The sequence below is a fragment of the Armigeres subalbatus genome, chromosome 2, assembly GCF_024139115.2.
Source record: "Armigeres subalbatus isolate Guangzhou_Male chromosome 2, GZ_Asu_2, whole genome shotgun sequence".
Classification (NCBI taxonomy): Eukaryota; Metazoa; Arthropoda; class Insecta; order Diptera; family Culicidae; genus Armigeres; species Armigeres subalbatus.
This window is the reverse complement of record NC_085140.1, coordinates 17944932-17963285: the sequence shown is the minus strand read 5'-3', so window position 1 is coordinate 17963285 and position 18354 is coordinate 17944932. Positions and strand designations below refer to the sequence as shown.

At 40.0% G+C, this 18354-nt stretch overlaps 1 protein-coding gene across 1 annotated transcript in view; it reads right to left on the bottom strand.

Annotated features, from left to right (window-relative positions):
- Positions 1–2176: 2176 nt before the first annotated feature.
- The window catches only part of LOC134218010 (uncharacterized), a 378133-nt gene continuing 361955 nt past the window's right edge, over positions 2177–18354 (bottom strand). Inside the window, exons 4-13 of the mRNA XM_062696885.1 lie at positions 7212–7323; positions 6895–7144; positions 6716–6829; positions 3920–6262; positions 3732–3850; positions 3531–3668; positions 3096–3376; positions 2944–3032; positions 2706–2870; positions 2177–2635 (exon numbers count right to left, since the gene is read on the bottom strand). Coding sequence (XP_062552869.1) covers positions 2448–2635; positions 2706–2870; positions 2944–3032; positions 3096–3376; positions 3531–3668; positions 3732–3850; positions 3920–6262; positions 6716–6829; positions 6895–7144; positions 7212–7323 — 3799 coding nt within the window. The 3' untranslated portion in view covers positions 2177–2447. The remainder of the gene's footprint in view (positions 2636–2705; positions 2871–2943; positions 3033–3095; positions 3377–3530; positions 3669–3731; positions 3851–3919; positions 6263–6715; positions 6830–6894; positions 7145–7211; positions 7324–18354) is intronic.

Below are 18354 nucleotides of genomic sequence, written 5' to 3'. Positions count from 1 at the left end.
CGTGTCTGGTTCGACTCGAAATGTACGTTCGGGAAGCACATTGTGTATCTGACACAAAAACGCCAGAAACGATGGTGGGGAGCACACCCCACAGTTGTATGACACGTTGTACCGAACAACCATTCTGTCGGTGCTCGAATACGGTAGTTTCTGTTTTCAGTCCGCGGCTAAAACACACATGCTGAAGACTGAACGTATTCAGTACTACTGTCTCTGTATCGCGTTAGGTTGTATGAATTCGACTCATACGATGAGCCTGGAAGTACTCGCGGGTGTACTGCCTCTGACAGATCGTTTCGCGGAATTACCGTTCCGATTCCCCAACCGCTGTGAGGTTCTTAATCCATTGGCCATTGACAACTTCGAGAAGCTGCTGGAACAAAACGCTTAATCTCGATTCATGAGTATTTACCACTGGTATATGACGCCAATCGTGCTACCTTCTTAGCTGTGGAAGGTGATATTTACGATCGGCAAATCACCTTCGATGAATTTTTCTCATTAGTTCGCCAGGAAACTTTGATCAGCTGCCAGCAGAAATGGACAAATGGGGAGTTGGGTAGATAAATGTAATATTAAATAAACTTGATCTCGGCTCCGTAACGCTTCACGGCAATTGACCCTCCAAAATAAACGAAAGATTAAAAAAATGAACAAATAGCTGATATGGTGGCTGAACTATTGTCAAGAGTCAAGCTGCAAGAATTTAGAATAATTTCTGGATTAAAATTATTCAAGGTAACTACGCTTGAGGAGGAATGTCTCGAAGACGCACAAAAAAACAATTCCATTGTTCAACCAAGCTCCATACATCTTCCCCTAACTCTAAGACGCTGCTCAGATGTATGGACGTCATTGGTAGTTACAATTGGCGCCCAACATGGATCCCGAACTAGCTCACCCAATAGGATAACAATAAAAATCGACACAGTTGCCTGAATCACTCTTATCCGCAATGAAGCATCCATAAATTGAAATATCCAAGTACATTGTCAACTTCGGCATTTGAAAGTAGTTGAAAGTTTTAAATAAAGATTAAAAAAAAAATGTTGAGGGGAAAAGCGACCCTTCAGCATGCTTCAAGAGCAGTACTGGTAGTTCTCATGATCGTCATGGGAAACCGGTAGCAAGAGACCAAATAAAAATGTAGGGTCCTCCCGGTCATCTGTCACATTACAAACGCTCATGATGGAAATCTGTACTTTGTTCAGAAATCTAGATTTCTAAATCATTTTAATAGTAGGTGTTGTGAAAATAACGATGACTTGTCGATAACATAGTAATACTAATATCATTTAAGCAAATACAGCTTGATTACAACACTTCAGCGCTCTGTCATGAAATAAGAATCGATGAAAATAAGGTGATAATTTCTATCATTTTTTAAAAGAAGGAGCTTTGTGTAAATATTGCGTGACCTCTCCAAATGAAAATGAAATTTTCAGCACTGTTCAAGAGTATTTCGATTCCTGCTATTTTTCTATTCCTTTATCGTTTCTGAAACAAGAGTTTATAGCATGTACGGTTAATCATCCGAATTAAAAAAAAAATCACTATAATGTTGAACTATAATCCATTAACCATTTATCTGCAACCAAGTTCAATGTTTAAATATCTAATTTTATATGAAATTCAATTTGAATTTATTATAACAAACAGCGTTATAATAAGAGTTCTTATTCTCTATGATTCCGATCTTTTATTTCTTCACTGTAACCCACCTAACCTAGAATGTTTTAATATGCACAAAAACGTACGGCTGCCCTGCGACCATTCGCGGTTAAAGTCTCTTCTTAAGGTTAAAATTGAAATGTGCCATTTAGAAAACACACTCAAGTCGATTTGTTTGCATTGATTTCATTCTTATTTTTTTTCTTTCTATTTTGCATCCCGGGTTCCTCCCATGTTCTACACAAAATGTTCATGCTCGTTCGTGAGTGATTAAAATATTTTAGAGATAAAGAGGTTTTTCACAGAAAAACCCGTATTTTGTTTATACACATCTGTTTAACTCTAAGTTATGATGACGTTCTTCGTACTGATTATATATACAAACGAAAAATTTACAAACACATGCCTTCAAAAGGAGCAGCGTTCCGTTCGCACACTGTCCACTGCATGTCCATGCCGCAGCCAAAATCGCAATCAATCAGGAATCAATAAACATATATGCATCTACGGTGTTCATCGATTTTCATTGGATCGATAATGAATGTGTATATTTTTGTTACAAAACCAAAAAATAAACAAAGGAAACATGAATAGAAACTTTTTTTGTACTTTTTTCATTTATAATTGTCTCCTTCAACCATGGCCATCTGGGATTTTGCAATTACTGCCTTACCTCATCGTCGCTTCCCTTTCTTCTGCGCCTACTACTATTGCATGCATCGGACACCGAACAACCAGTTTGCGCCACATGCTTAGATCTTCATGAAAAATTGCTCTCACAAAATGCCGTTGGTGAAGTACTGGTAGCTATCGTACAATTTAGTCGTGAACGAGTTCAGCGAGTCCTGGACGAGCTGTTCGACCTTGCGTTCTAGCTCTTGCTCCGTTAGGTTAATGTGGAACCTGTTGCGTAGATTGCGCACCGTACCGGAGCAGCCGTTCTTGAAACACGGTAACTGGGAGCCTGTAGTAGAAGAAAGAACAGTTTCAAAAATCTACATTCGATAATAATTTGTATTGTATACAACACTCACTGCTCCTCATAATCTCCACAATGTTGATGATACGATCCATGTGCTTCCGCGCGGCTTTCAATCCCTCCAGAAGTAGATGCTTGAACTCCAACCACAGCTCCGATGAGGGACCGCCCATCACGTCCACGAACTCCGGTGTAAGCTTGAAGGGCGATTGTTCGAAACCTGACCAATTGACATAATAATCATTACTATTAGGAGTTGTCTCCGGAAGAATAGAATACTCAGCGGTACGTACCTAAATTCTTAGGAGATATACTGAGGATAAATCCGAAATCGATGTGGATTAGATGTCCATCGGAATGAAGCAGGATGTTTCCGTTATGGCTATTTGCAATAAAAGACATGGTTATTTACCTTCCTTATGATAAACCTTGATTCCAAACTCACCGATCCTTGACCTGTAGCAGGTAGGAAATCAAACAGTACGCCGCACACGATTGCATAAAGTTGCGCTGGGCTTCCCTAAAGCGATCCGAATCTTCCTCGTCGCCACCGTATTCATCGGCAAAGTAGTCGCACAGGCTCTTGTTCGAGTTTTTCTTAATCTGATGCAGCGATACGGTGTTGAGGATCGGTTCGATCAGACCAGAATCGTTCGACAGACAGACAATTTTGTAAGGGCGCACCCACAGATCCACCTTCTCTTCTTTCCAAATCAGCTGGAACATCTGTAAAGCGGTAGGTGAGGTTAGGATAAGGTCGATCCAAAATCTTTTTAGAAAGGCTATTCCAACAATTAAAAACAACACTTTGAAAGGAGAACCCAATACATAATGATGACGGGTAAGATATGCAATTATATAGCGGACATGGCGGACTTACCTCTAATAACTGTGTTGCCATCAGTTCTTGCCGTAGGTCATCACCACACTTGACGATAGCCGACAATAACTTCCAGTTCTGCAAATGTCCGTAAGGTGAACTTTCCTTAATTTGTCGCTCCTTCTCGTGCCAGGGCTCCTATAAGGCAGAACAATTTTAAACATTCGTAGTTTTTGCAACCGTTTTGTGCAGCACACTAACCTTCAAAACGGCAGCCGATGGATCCTCCGGATCATTGCTAAACGGCCGTGTACTCTCCGAGCACAGATTGGCACAGTGTCGATTCCGAACCTCACCTATATTGAAGACCGCCGGGGTCGCTAGAATGAAAATATCCGAAAGGTTAGCCCCTCCTATTACCCTTTCATTGCACCCAGTACCATACTCACATTGTTCTCGCGAATCGTACGAATCCATCGAAAACTGCGAAATGCTGTCCCGCTCGGAGAGGCTTTTGTGCAGATTCAGGTACTGCGCCGTGATCTCGTCATCCTCCTGAGACCACACGTCGTCCTCGGTGAAACCGAAGTCGTACATCCCCAGACCGCTGGAGGACGCATATCCCCCGAGGGTTGCACCGGGCGACGCCAGCTCACCTCCTGCCGAGCACTCGGACATTTTCGATACGCGCAGCTTCGCGCTAGGTTGCGTGTGGCCGGTTACAGCACACGTGGCAGTTGCAGCCGGAATGTTTGTTTCGGACGAAGCGTTCGGTTGGGCGCCACTGTCCAATCGTTCCTCACTTTTGGTGTGCCTCAGGGTGGGCATCATCTTCGGAATCACCGGCGAGGTGTAGATGTCGTTCACCTCGACGACCTCCACGTAGATGATGTAGGGCGTTTTGTCCTTGGAGTTCAGTACGGCCGTTTTCTCTTCCGTTATTCGTACCACGTGGTGCGGAGTTTCGGAGTGCAGTGGAAGCCATACACGGGCCGGGAGGTTCTTGTTGATCAGGTTGAGCAGTATCCTCAACCGGGAGGTCTTTTCAATTTTGGTTTGCAGGGAAGTTAGCATGCGTCCGATATCGATGAGGGATTTCATGAACTCTCGTTCCGGAGTCAGTTTTGGGGCTCCGCAAGAGCAGATGGTTTGCTGACCAAGAAGACCGTTGACCGTACCTCGGACGGATTCAAAGCAAACGCAGCCGTTATCGAATGCGCGGCCACTGCTGAGATCGCCAAGACACAGCGGTTTGGCAAGCGAAGGGTATAGCTTTGGGTTTAGGGAGAGCGATCCCATCAGACCCGTAGCGTCCGATTGGGACCGATGGTGAGTCTTTTTGACGGTGTCGGTGACAGTCGGTGGTAGGGACTCCATCGCTTTGAGTTGTTGTTTCCTCTCCCGTTTGGGGTAGAGCTCTTTCAGCAGGGTCAAGTGTTTTCGAATGGAGTTCCCATTATTGCTCAGCATTCCCATGTTGAAATTGTAAGCCTCCAGGAGCCAAACGCATTTCAGCGAGAAGTCTACGGATCTCCGACATCTGTAGACCAGGTACGGATCTAAAACTTCAGAAAGTTCTTCTATTTGCATGTACATTACGATCAGCTGCGGGATGTAGAGATCGACTTCGATATCGGGGAAGCTAAAGATTTTGTTTCCGATGAAACTGAGGACACCCGGTTCCTTCGAGTAGAACAGGTAGTGGACGGCAAAGTGGATATTGAAAACCGGTGATTCGAAGAACCTTAGCAAACCGCTTTGGCCCCGTTCGGTCTTAATTTGAGGTTCGATGATTTCCTTTGGGTTCATGCAGGTGGCAACCGCGACTCCCGGCACTTTTAGCGAGCTTGTGGACGATGATTTTGAAAGACTTTTGTGTTCTAGTTCTGGGGATTGCAGCGTATCCGGACTTAAAGTGTTGATACTACTTGCTGCAGTATTACTATTGTTTGTTGCAGCAGCACTGCTGCTACTATTTGATGCTTCCGATTTCCTCATCCTTGATCGCAAAACTCCAAACTCTCGCTTCTTAGAAATCTCCGTGGGAGATTTCACTTTCTCCTCGTCTTTTTCTTTGTTTTTCGCATTTTTCTTTTCATGATTATCAATAATGCTCTGGGCTGTTCGGAAAATGGCATTCTTGGTAGCGCCAAAAAAGTTTCTGAAGATGATCTCATTCTTTTGGTCGCTCTTTTGGCTAGTAGTACTTGGCACAGGGTTTACTGGGATTGCATCCTTCGTCTCCACCACCGGTGTGGTTGCTTCTTCATCTCCTCCGGGAATAATCGGTCTACTTTCGCACACGACAGGTGTTTCCGCGTCTACCTCGTCCTCACCCGTTACTGGTGCAGCAACATCGTTTTCCACGGCAGGACCGTCTTCATAGTCGATCGGGACGCAAATTGTCTCCAGCATGATGGCAGCACGGTTCATGTTGTGTTCCCGATAGCGAATCTTTTCGCTAATGATAGCCGGGTCTGTGGTGGAAGACGATGAGACGCTACTCTCGAATGACTTGGCACTTCGACTATCTCTGGTGCCGCTACCACTGCCGCCGATCGTACTACTACCGGTGCTCTGACCATCTGCCCCTCCCGCATTGGAGGTCAGCGTTAGCGGGTAAAAGCACAGATCTGATTGGAGCATGCGGTACTCCTCGTCCATCGAAGTTGTTTCCAAAATTTCGATGCACTCCTCCTCCGAAGGATCAATCTCACCCGAATCGAGACTTTCACGGGAGCGGCGGATCCGCGTCAGGGATGTGTGGTCCGGTTCCGATCCGCAAATTATACCTGATTAGGAAGCAGAAGGTCAATTGAAGAGAAATGACTTGGATTGAGCAAATATATTCGAGCGTTATCTACGGTTCTATTTGTTTAATACTGGTGGTGGAGATAGGATGAATCAATTTAAAAGCCGCAAAGGTCAATATGCAAACAATGATCAATAAATTTGTTTATAGATTAATTATCACAAATTATTTGAACATTCTGAAGAACTTTGTTATAAGGCGCTCCAATCTTGCTTTTGGCCATGGTTAGTATATGATCCCTTTGTACTAAAAAAAACTTTTAGGCGGCAATGCGTTCTTGTTGACTGTAGAGTTAAATTGAAATTTATCTCATTGTGTGCTCACTCGCATTGAGAATTTACAACATTTGATAGAATGTCCAGAAAAAGTTGATGCGAACGATGTTGTTTCTATATGTGAACAAATAACAATGACCATGAATATCTCAACTTACCGGAGTCGTCCGACCCTAGGCTGGTCAAATCTTCCCTCTTTTTGCTATCGTTTTCTTTTCCGCCATGGGCGTCACCATCGGCTAATTTTCCTGATCGCGTTGTTCCTGATGATGCTGAAGCAAAAGAACCGTTTGAACATTCATGCATATGAGCATTGCCACTAAGCCCTAAAACCTACCAAGCGTAGATCCAGCTCCGCTTACGTCCATCATTCCAGCACCACAGTTGCTGCTGGTACTACTACTCCGGCTACTGCTGCAGCCGGTGTTGCCATCTTCCACGCCGCTACTGTTCCCCCGCGTAATGGCTGGCGTGTTGGTCGGATTCGTCGAGGAGGACTGGATGATTTTGGTGCACATCGTCGTTCCGAGGATCGAATTCGTGCACAAGGTGTTTTCCGATTCGGCACTGGGCGACGACACCTCCACCTGTTTTGCGATGAGGGATATTAATATTATGACAACGCTGTTCAACATGATGTTAGGCAAAACCTACCTCCGGTATCCGCTGGAGAGCGCTGTCCAAGCTGCGATTTCTATGGTGCTGGGTCATGTTTATTCGAGTATTTGTCACCTGTGACACTGGAGGTAATAAGATTCCCATTGATCTGCGAGGAATAAAGGAAACACAAAACAAAATTCGATATTAGAGCTTGTTGTTTGAATGAAGCTTGCACTATGTTGGAAAAATGATTATAACTATGGAATGAATAGGGTTGTACTATTGTACTTTGATGTTGCGACGTTCCCTTCACTTTGATACTAAATACTTTTCTTGCCCGATGCAAGCAGAACATATTTCCCTATTTTCTACAGAAGGCTAGTGACAGGATTCAATATCACATAATTCAGATTGAGCAGCAAGCAACAGACAAAATAAATAAAGCATCAGGGCACAAATCCAGTCAATTTCAATCTTAGAGACCATACACTTCTTACATACCTAATCCCTTACATAAATAGTTTATGTTCCCTCATTAAAACAGTCTTCCGTACCTTACGTAAAAAACGCGTAAATTCCGAAATCTGCTTAAACAGCATAAAAAACGACTTAATCGAAAATCCATTTTTCGCAATTTTCCCGTGTTTTCCGACCATTTCGTCCGCGTACTGAGTATTTTCCATTTCGTCACTGAATACATATATATGTAAACCCTCCCCTCCATGCCCCCTTTTTTATGTTTGAGAAAGCCAGGTAATTTTTGGCAGTATTGCATATATCTAAACGGGATTTATGCCAGTATTGAACTAAGAACTATTTTGACGCCTCAAGGATGGCCGTACTGTAGTTGCATTAAAATATGATGGTCCCCAGAATACATCATACATGATCTATACAGATCCACGAAAGACAGATGGACAGGCAATGAGACTATTATTGGATATTGAAAGCCATCCGTAACAACCTGGAATTGATGTCCTCAATTACTATTACCATTACCAAACCTATAGCAATCCAACTAGTCCATGTAAGTCCCTAGACCTCTTGGGAATGTTTCACCATTTAAATAAATTCATACGCAGATAAAAATATGTTGTGATTTTAAATATATTTTCATGCACATATTTGGAACATTCAAATAAACACAACATTCAATCGATCTTACTGCTCTTTGGAATCGAGACAAATTTGAACTGTGATCAGTTTTTTGTCTTTATTAACGAGACTTTCAGCTGTGATTAGTTGGAAAGTTCAATCAAATTTAATTGAATATGGAATGTTGATTCGTTTGTTTGGGATTAAATGCAATGTAACACGTCGTTGAACTTTCAAAACTATTTGCTGTGTAGGAGATGTTTTAAGTTGTTCAGGAGTTCAGATTATTTGGTCCATCAGTTTAGCTACGCCTGGTACCAAACCTACAGCTAGTCAGCGTAACCGTGTGAGTGTCTAGAGCCCATATGAATGCTCCACTATTCAAATATGCCTAAGGCATATGCTCTGGAGTTGAGATTAGATAGTCTATCAGGTCCACTACTTCGGGTACCAAACCGAAAGCAAACCAGGAGTTGAAATCAATTGGTCCGCCAGCTCATGCTTGTTACCTAACCGAAAGCAAATCAGCATGCCAGAACCTCTTACGTGTCATCTGCAATTCAAATTAGTTCATTACAGACGTCATAGGTGGTATCAGGTCATTAGGCCGAAGGTCATTAAGCCCAATGTTCAGGCCGAATAGTCATAAGGTCAAATAATCAATGGGCCGAATGGTCATTAAGCCAAATGAGAAGTGAGGAGTGAGTAGTCAGTTCTTCCATTCCTGTCTTCCTTTTTACTTCTGCCTTTATGGTTTTTTCCTCCTTCTTCGTTCTTCCTTTTTCTTCTTGCTTCCTTCTTCTGTTTTTTCTTACTTACTTTTTCCTTCTTCTTTCATCCCCCTTTCTTCTTCTATTTTCCGCCTTATTTCACCTTTTTTTCATTCTACCTTCATCTTTTCTTCTACCTTCATCTTTCTTCCTATTTTCTTCTTCCTTTTTTTCTTCTCCCTTGTCCCTTCTTCCTCCTTCATTTCCCCTCTTTTTTCTTCCTTCATGCTTCTCACTTCTTTCTTCTTTCTCATTTCTCACTTCTCCCATTTCACTTTTCACTACAAACTTCACGCTTCACATTTCTCTGTGAAAAGTGATAAGTGCGAAGTGAAAAGTGAGAAATGAAGAGTGAGCAAAGAGTACGAAATAATAAGTTCAATGCTCACTTCTCACTATTCACTATTTATCTCACGTTTCTCATTTCTTATTTCTCACCCCTCACTTCCCACTATTAAAGGAAGAAGTGCGAAGTAAGAAGTGTTAAATGTGTGGCGAGGAATGAGCAGTGCGACGCCTCACTTCTCACTCTTTTTTCTCACTTCTCACTCTGAAAAGTTAGACATGTGAAGTGAGAAGTAAGACTTCTAAATCATCATTTGTCACTTCACACTTTCGCGGTGAGGTTTCTCACTTTTTACTCATCATTACGCATTTCTTATTTCTCATTCCCCTTTTTCAAATTCACTTTTGTTGAGCCAAACGACATTTTTGCCATATGGCCTGTTTTACATACGAAATATAAGGGTTATATGTTCCGAGGACATTCTCGGCCATAGGGCTTGCTCGACCAAACGACAATTTCAGCCGTATGATCGTCGAAGGATTCCGAAACAATCTGTCGAGAGATCCCGAAGCAAATCGTCGAGGGACTCCGAATTGATTCTCCAGACATTCTGTAAAGAATACTACAGCAATTTCGAAAGGAATCCTCCAGGGATGTTGAAGCAAATCTTCGAAGGATTCCGAAGCAATTCGTCGAAGGAAAGCAATTCTTCGAGGGAGTCGGAACTAAATCTTCTAGGTCTTCCAAAGCAAACCGTCGATATATTCCATGTTGTACATGTTGTTAAGTCGAATTACATTTTCGGTTAAATGACAATGGCATTTTCGTCCAAACTATATTTTCGGAAAAATGACCAATACAATCGTATTTCTCTTTCTGCCATATGTCGCTTTCGACCAAATCACATTTTCAGCCCAATAACCGAATTTTTATGCCCAAAAACCCATAGAACAAGTATTCCTGGACGAAAAAATTGACAAAGCAATTAGAATGATATAATATTAAAAAAAGTAATCATAACTATTTACTTCTACTTCACATAATTCTCTAGAATACCCAAGAACGGTGTTCTATATGTGTTCTCTTGTTTCTTGTTTTAACAAACGTTTCCTCATGTTAAATTTCCATACCTTCAAAACCAAAAACCTCTCGTGGGAGATAGTAGAGTTCTCTGCTTTATTCATTAGTGCAGTGACCGGCATAATAACAAGCCCACTTTCCGTTTTTCAAACAAAATGGTCAACTTTGGAGATCTAGATCTCGGTTGCGTCTGAACCAATTTTGCTGAAAATTTGACCAGAGCTTAGATATAACTTGAATTATATCATACCTCAGTTCCGACCATATTGATTCATAGGGTGAAAGTTTATTGCGGTAACACCAAAACGATTTTTGCAAAAAAAAAAAAAAAGGTTTTCATTAGGATCACTCCAAACCGAACTTTTGATAGAAGGTTCGGAGACCCATAGTGGTGTATAGCAATCTACTCAACTCGACGAATTGAGGTGATGTCGGTATGTGTGTATGTGTTCAAAAATGTTAGCCACATTTTTTGGAACTTTGCATTATCCGATTTACTCGCAACAGGTTGCGATCGACGCGGATTGCTATTGAAAATTGGTCATTGCGTTCCAAAGTTATTAAAAAAACATTGTTTTTTTACCAAGGCACAATGGTCGGATTTGTCAAAATTCACGACATAAATCGATAACTCGAAAACCATCCTGAAATGTTTTCCGTGCCAAATCCGCGCCGACTAAAATCAAATCCGCGCCATTTCTACGCGACATGAAATCCATTCCGCGCCAAATCCGCGCGATCCAGATCTATATTCTAAGCAAATACACGTTAAATGTCAATTTTGTATAACAATTTTTTGAACGTCTTTTCTTGCAGTCGAAATTCTTGCAGAAATTGATTGGTGACTTGCTGCGGAAAAGCTCCCGGTTCTATTTTTGACCACATATTAAGGAAATTTCTGTGATCATCGCTATAACTCTTTCGTAAATTTAAGGCGGCATTCTTATCGATTTTCTATAGTCATTCTTGTGGTCACCGCTCCAGAAAATTCCTCCAAAAATGTCTTTACAGTCCCATCCCGATTTTGGCAACACCCGTTTTTGTCTACCCCCGATTTTGGCAACACCCGTTTTTGGCAACATTTTCTTCCCGATTTTGGCAACAACCCGGAAAATATTTTTTTTATTGCTTTTTAGAGCTAAAATCTTCTTATTAATATGTAATAGGATAAACAAAACCAAAAGTGAATGTCATTAAGGTTTATATGCGTATTATGGGCCCTTTGGCACTTTGGTGGGCACTTTCACTGAAATAATAAACCACCACTCGTATCACCGCTCATTGCAAACAATGTCTATTGGAATTTTTCTGCTCTTTTTATTCACGTTTTCCATGTCCCTATTCACACTACCCTAATCTAACGAGCCCACCGTAGAATGTCGTATTTATTGGCTGACTCACACCGTTGTACATACTACAACACATATTAAGCGAAGCCCGCTGTTTACAACACAATGCAACCGATACTGCATTAGTGATCCAGGAATAAGGAACCCCAGTAGGTTTAATTGCTAGTGATTGGCACATTCAATTTTCTAAATACGCCATCAAGTCGTTCTGCTCATTATGCGTCTCTTTTCTGGTATCAGCCGAGAAACTGTCATTTTATCCGACTTTCTGTTGCATTTCCGTATAGAAAATAAGCAACAATTTTATTTCAAAGAGTCTTATTGTTTGAAATTGACGCAAATTTGTCCAGCGAATAATATCAGAACACTGTTGGCTTTTCTAGTTTCCTGATGGTAACATGTAACCGTAAGGCTCTCGAGCAGGCACTGACTTAAATCAGATCATGAGAAAAAATCGGGTTAATCTAAGCCAACTTGATGCTCTGCCGCGGGGTAAGTTATGAGCTTCCTAAGATCTTTGAAATTGGAAACGGCTTGGCTTGTTCCCATGAGATCGCTGGTGTAATTCTAGCTGCTTCGATAGGCGAGTGATGCGTCACATGTGGTTTAATTATTATTATTCAGCGTAAGGCCGAAGTGGCCTCTGCGGTACATAACAGTCGTATCCGTCCACTGCTGTACGTTACCAGTCACGCAGTCTACGGAGGGTCCGTAAATCATCTTCTACCTGATCGCTGCACACCTCGCCTTCTTGTGCCTGTCGGATCGTTGTGGAAAACCATTTTTACTCCAAGTGCCCGTTGGTCCTCCACGACGTCCAGATCTCGTGACTACCGCCACCGGTTTAATGAGGGAGTCTGTTAGGTATGGCGGCGAACTCTTTTCGTTCGGAGTGTTTTTGGAGTCCAAAGTACGTACGCTTTCCTGCCACGTTGCGTTTCCGAATTTATCTGCTGAGCCCAAGTACACGAATTCTTCATCCACCTTGATTTTGTCGCCATTGATACAAGCTCGTGGTGAATAGCCGTTGTCTTCTCTTGAGTCTACTTCGTCTTCAACGTGTTAATCACTAGTCCGATCTGCTTTGCTTCCCTCTTCAGTCTGATGTAGGATTCTTCCATCTTTTCAAAGTTATAATAATGAAAGTAGTGCATGGAGAACTGGAGTGCGATGACCTGCAGCGAGCACCAGTTTGTCCGTCTTCCAGCTTCCACTTGGCCACACTATCACTCGTAGTGCGAGGTGCACATAGTGCTCATGGATCAATCATTGCCGCCTGAATTATTCCTGGGTTGAGTGCTAGGAGACCGACTAGTGCAAAGGGATTTGATTTTAGTGAGACGAGTGTAGTTAACCCATACCCACACTACATTGGATACGCTGTTAAAACAATGGAACGACTTATACCATGCGTTGTTATTTTCCATAATGTCAGCGAAAATTGTGCACACAGCTTTACCCTTAATCACACCGACCACAAGAAAGTTTGCCTCCATCAAAATTCATTATATAAGAATCAGAAACTTGTAGCACATTTAGTCATCTTGTATCCGGCGGATCGCTTTTTGATTTATATAGTAAATTATGATAAAAACAAGCATTTTTAGTGGACTTAAATTTATATGAGATATCAGATTGAAGTCAGTACTTCAATGGACTGCAATATGAATGTTTTTTATCACTACAATTTGTTGTAAGGACGTGGCCAACGCTATTGTTAATTTCAAATATTATTTATTATTGAATTTGTATTATGAAATCGGCTAATTAGTTACGTTACCGTTTGATTACCATTCTTAAGTTTGTTCCAATTTTGTTTGAATTAGGGGAACTGTTCCGATCTCCATCTCACTGTACATATATCCATCTCATCGCTAAACAAAGAAATACGGCACCAAATTCGTCGCTTCTTTTTGTCAACATGCGTGCTCACTGCTGACAAAAATCACAAAAATAATAAACAAACCAAATTCCTTTCCATTGCTTTGTTTTTGATGGGATGGAAATAGGAGCTATGAGATGAAATGGGTAACCGTTCCCCTACAATCTCCGAGTTATGAATAACATTGCAAAAATGTCAATTATGATGCACGTACATCAATTAAACACACTCCACATACTTTTTAGTACATATTCTAAGTGTTTAGCTTAAATCACGCAAACATAAAAAATGAAATTTTGTATGAAATTTTTTCCCGTTTTTGGCAACATCCCCATTTTGGCAACATTAAAATACGGTCGTGTTGCCAAAATCGGGAAGGGACTGTATAATTTTACGGAGTTTCAATGCTGCAGAAATCCTTTATACGCCGTGGAAATTTATTTGCAAGGAATTTATAGGGTATCCAATCATGGTTTGAACTAGTGAAAAGCGTATCATGGTTTGAACCATTTTGAAATCAGTAGAAATTACCATCTCATTGGCAGGAAATGAACCTAAAACAGTATGAATGGAATATTTAGGAATACTGGAAGTGATAGAGTTTATTTAAACATTCCTACATTTTGTTTAAGTAATAAAATAAAGCGACTTAAAAACGTCCTGAATTTGCGCCAAATCCCCCCCACCAGTGGCATAATTTCAAAAAACTCGTAAAGGACGCATTTTATGACACAGGAGTGAGATCAATATATCAAAAGAACGCTATTTTCATCTGTAATCGATTGACGTCATCATACAATTGAGAAACAGTTTAAAATAGTTAAAATATTAACATTTATACAAGGTAAAAACTGATCATGGTTTGAACTAAATTCGTACCATGGTTTGAACTTGTAAATGCAGTCATGTTCTGCTGCTGTCCGCTAGGAGCGCTGCATGCGCCCAGCTGGAGCATTTTGTTTACATTTCCAATATGAAAAAATCGCAATTTTCATATCGATAATTTATACGATTTTCAAACGTTTCGAGTTACTAATCGAATGCGAGAAGATGAATAGTAAAACAAATTTGCTTTTCTACAGATTTCCTCAGCGTTTCATGCATGTGATTAGTATTATATTTAGGAGCTGCTAGCTGCTGCAGTAGTTCAAACCATGGTACGAATTTAGTTCAAACCATGAACAGTGTAGTTCAAACCATGGTACGAATCAAAGTTATGTAATTATTAAGTTTTTTCAATGAAACTAAGCATAAATATGTGCACCCAGGATGTTTTTAGAAAGATAATGAACTAAGCTTTCATACAAACTAGAAATCGCAGTTCTAACATGTCCCTTTAATGAAATAAATCAATTTTATTTTAACGGCTCATCTGAAGCCCGCCATTTGGTTCAAACCATGATTGGATACCCTAATAGCAGCGGAAGCCGTTTTTCATACAAAATGGCCAACTTTGGCAAGCTGTAACTTTGCACTCCGATGACCGATTGAGCTGAAATTTTGGCAGTGAACTTGTTTTTCATGATGAATTTTACGCATTTCAAGTATTATGTTTTTCGAATGACTCGTTCGAAAATTACGCACTAGGTCAAATTGTTCAAAATAATAGCAGTTTTTGTTTTGGAAATATCAGGAAAACATTGAATTGGAATGTTATCAATTTGAACTCAGGTGCTGCGAGACACTAAGTTTATAATTAAAAAAATATAAATTGTTGAATTTGACATTTGAATTGGCCAATATATCAAAAATAAAAACTGCTATTTTTTTGAACAATTTGACCTAGTGCGTAATTTTTGAACGCGTCATTCGAAAAAAAATGATACTTAGTATGTGTAAAATTCATCATATTTGTAGTTCACTGCCAAAATTTCAGCTCAATCGGTCATCGGGGTGCAAAGTTACAGCTTGCCAAAGTTGACCATTTTGTATGAAAAACGGCTTCCGCTGCTATTATTCTGAACACAGGTGTATAATTCTACAAAGTTGTAGAGAATTTAATTCTAAGCATTTTTGCTTAATAAACATTTATTTTATCTCATATAGGTAATGTTTTATGACAAAATTGCTAAATTTAGATAGGGTGGTCCCGAAAAAAATGTTTTTAGCTTCCACTTTCATCAATTCAGAATATTTTCAAAAACTGTCGTTTACGGTCTTTGAATGGCGCATCTTTTGGTTACATAAGATGGTTGATAGCTTCATTTTCAAGCATATTATAAGCGTTTTTTCATGAAAAAGTGATATTTTTCTGAGCATTCTACTGCAGTTAGTAGCAAATATTAGCAAAAATTTCAATCGTCATCTGAAAGTTTACATTGCATCAAATCCATGGTATTTCATTTGTCCATTTTGTTTAAAAAAAAAAAATTTTGAAAATCATATTAGTTTTTGTATGAAAAATCAGCTATTCCATGGGAAACACATATACCATATCTCTGATTTTCGCAATATTTGGTAGAATCATTCTTTTTCAAAAATAAATAAACTCACTTTTTAATTTTGTCCGATTTCGGTGGTTTCACTGAAGGGCCACTGATGGTTTTCGAGTTATCGATTTATGTCGTGAAATTTGACGAATCCGACCATTGTGCAAGGGAAAAAAACAAAAACTAAAAAAAAATATTTCAACGATTGCAGCAATGCATTCAAATGACCGCAAATGGATAGGAATTGATGAAAAAAGTAACACCTATCTCCCTAAAGTGTTATTTCGACCTTTCTCATGAGTTTTTATTATTTTTTTAATGCGCGAGAAAGGCATCACCAACGCTAGGTGGATTGATCTGGTTTTTTTATATATGGGCCACCTTATTTTTTGATAGCACCATAATGATGACCTTCCTATTTCGAACAATTTTGTAGAACAACACTGTTTTCTAAAAAATATAGTTTTGGCGCAAAATGCATCTTTCCGCGTAAATCTGTATCCTGGAACCTGGACCATAGTGCAATGGTCTCACTTGTACCACATATAAGATTGTGAGAATCTCTTAACGCTGATGGTATCTTAAAGAATGATTCAAAAAAAGGATAAGAGCCTAAAAAGTGAGTGAGATTTTTTTCTTGAGAAGAAATATAATTTGGCCATAACTATGAAGCTCATAGTCCGATTGGGCCAATTTTCACTACGAAACAATGGAACAGGATTCCGCGTCGAATGCAAGCAAATCGGTTAAGGATAAGTGCCTACCAATTTAGTGAAAATATTTTGCGCACACACATACACACTCACACACACAGACATCACTTCAATTCGTCGAGCTGAGTCGATCGGTATATAACACTATGGGTCTCCGGGGCTCCTATAAAAAGTACGTTTTTGGAGCGAACATATAGTCTGTACGTATACTTTGTATACGAGAAAGGCAAAAAAACAACTTTGATTTGCTATTGGATCGACCTGATGCAAAAAGCCACAAAGTGCAATTTTCATCCAATCTTCATGAACTTTTGAGGAAAGACATTATTTCAAATACCATAGAAAATTATCAACAGTGTGTGACAATCCATACAAAAATTTTAGATGCTTCATACAAAAAGCGTGACAAAGGATAGACAATTTTTGCGTTACGTAATTAATGGATCTTCCCGTAGTATGAGAAATGATAATTAAAAAGTAAGAAAACCTATTAATAACTCGTATCGTCGACTGTGTATTGTAACGCAGTAGAAATAAGAAATTATTCACGCAATGAATGTGTTTGTTTTTGAGTTGAAAAAACAAATTTAAATGCTTGTCATAAGACGAGTTTGTACTATTCCATTTAATTCCACTACTTTATTGTACCTTTGACAGATACGTATTTCGACCTCAACAGTAAGGCCGTCTTCAGAGTCTCGTACTTGACTCGACTTCGTCGATATCTAATATCGTATTGCGAGAACCAGAGCAGCCACATACGAGTCCCGTCAAAGGTATTCGTCTCTGAAAAGGAAGTAAAACGCTGTTGCAGTCAGAACAAACAATTCGCGCAAAGTCTGACATCATAGTTAGTGGAAGTAGAACCATATTTTGATCTCGACTTGTCGACTTGTCTTTTTGCTATAGACTCCTAAGTTGTCACAGCCCCAGATCTACGCTAACTGAACATCTCCGGGTCCGAGAAAGGCAACCAAAGTCTATTAGGGAAGTGTTGTCGGGTCTTGATCTCGAATACATGTCCTGTGTCCATCAAATTTTGAATGTTGCTGATGTTAGATTGTAATCATTATCCACCCACCTTTTTCGCTGTCGTAATCCCTTAAAAATGTATTCCTCTTGTTGTCTTTTGTTAAACTCCATTGAAATTAATTAAGCACCCTAATTTCCCTTTCACTCCTACTGTATTATTATATTTTCTAACCTCCATCAAACAGCGAGTCTTTCGATTCCATAAAACTAACTGTAACTGTATAGGAATCGCAAAAAAAATATTAAAAACATGAAGGTGCCGAAGGGCAGAAAGCCGCAACAAATGGCGATATTGGTCTCCTTTTCGATATTTCAGGCTAAATTATCTGGTCGATGGGATATTATTTTTCGTAACGTTTCAGCCGATTTGGTTTTGCCCTTTTGCATGACTCTTTACCAGCTTTGTAAATTTCACCATACATCGTAACAATTTTTCGAACGTCCCAATTGCACATTTCATTAATGATCAGACCAAAGATTCTCCTTGAGATATTTCTGCTGGTGTCACTATTATTAGGAATATAATTCTGAATAACAAAAATAAATATTTTATGAGCTTAT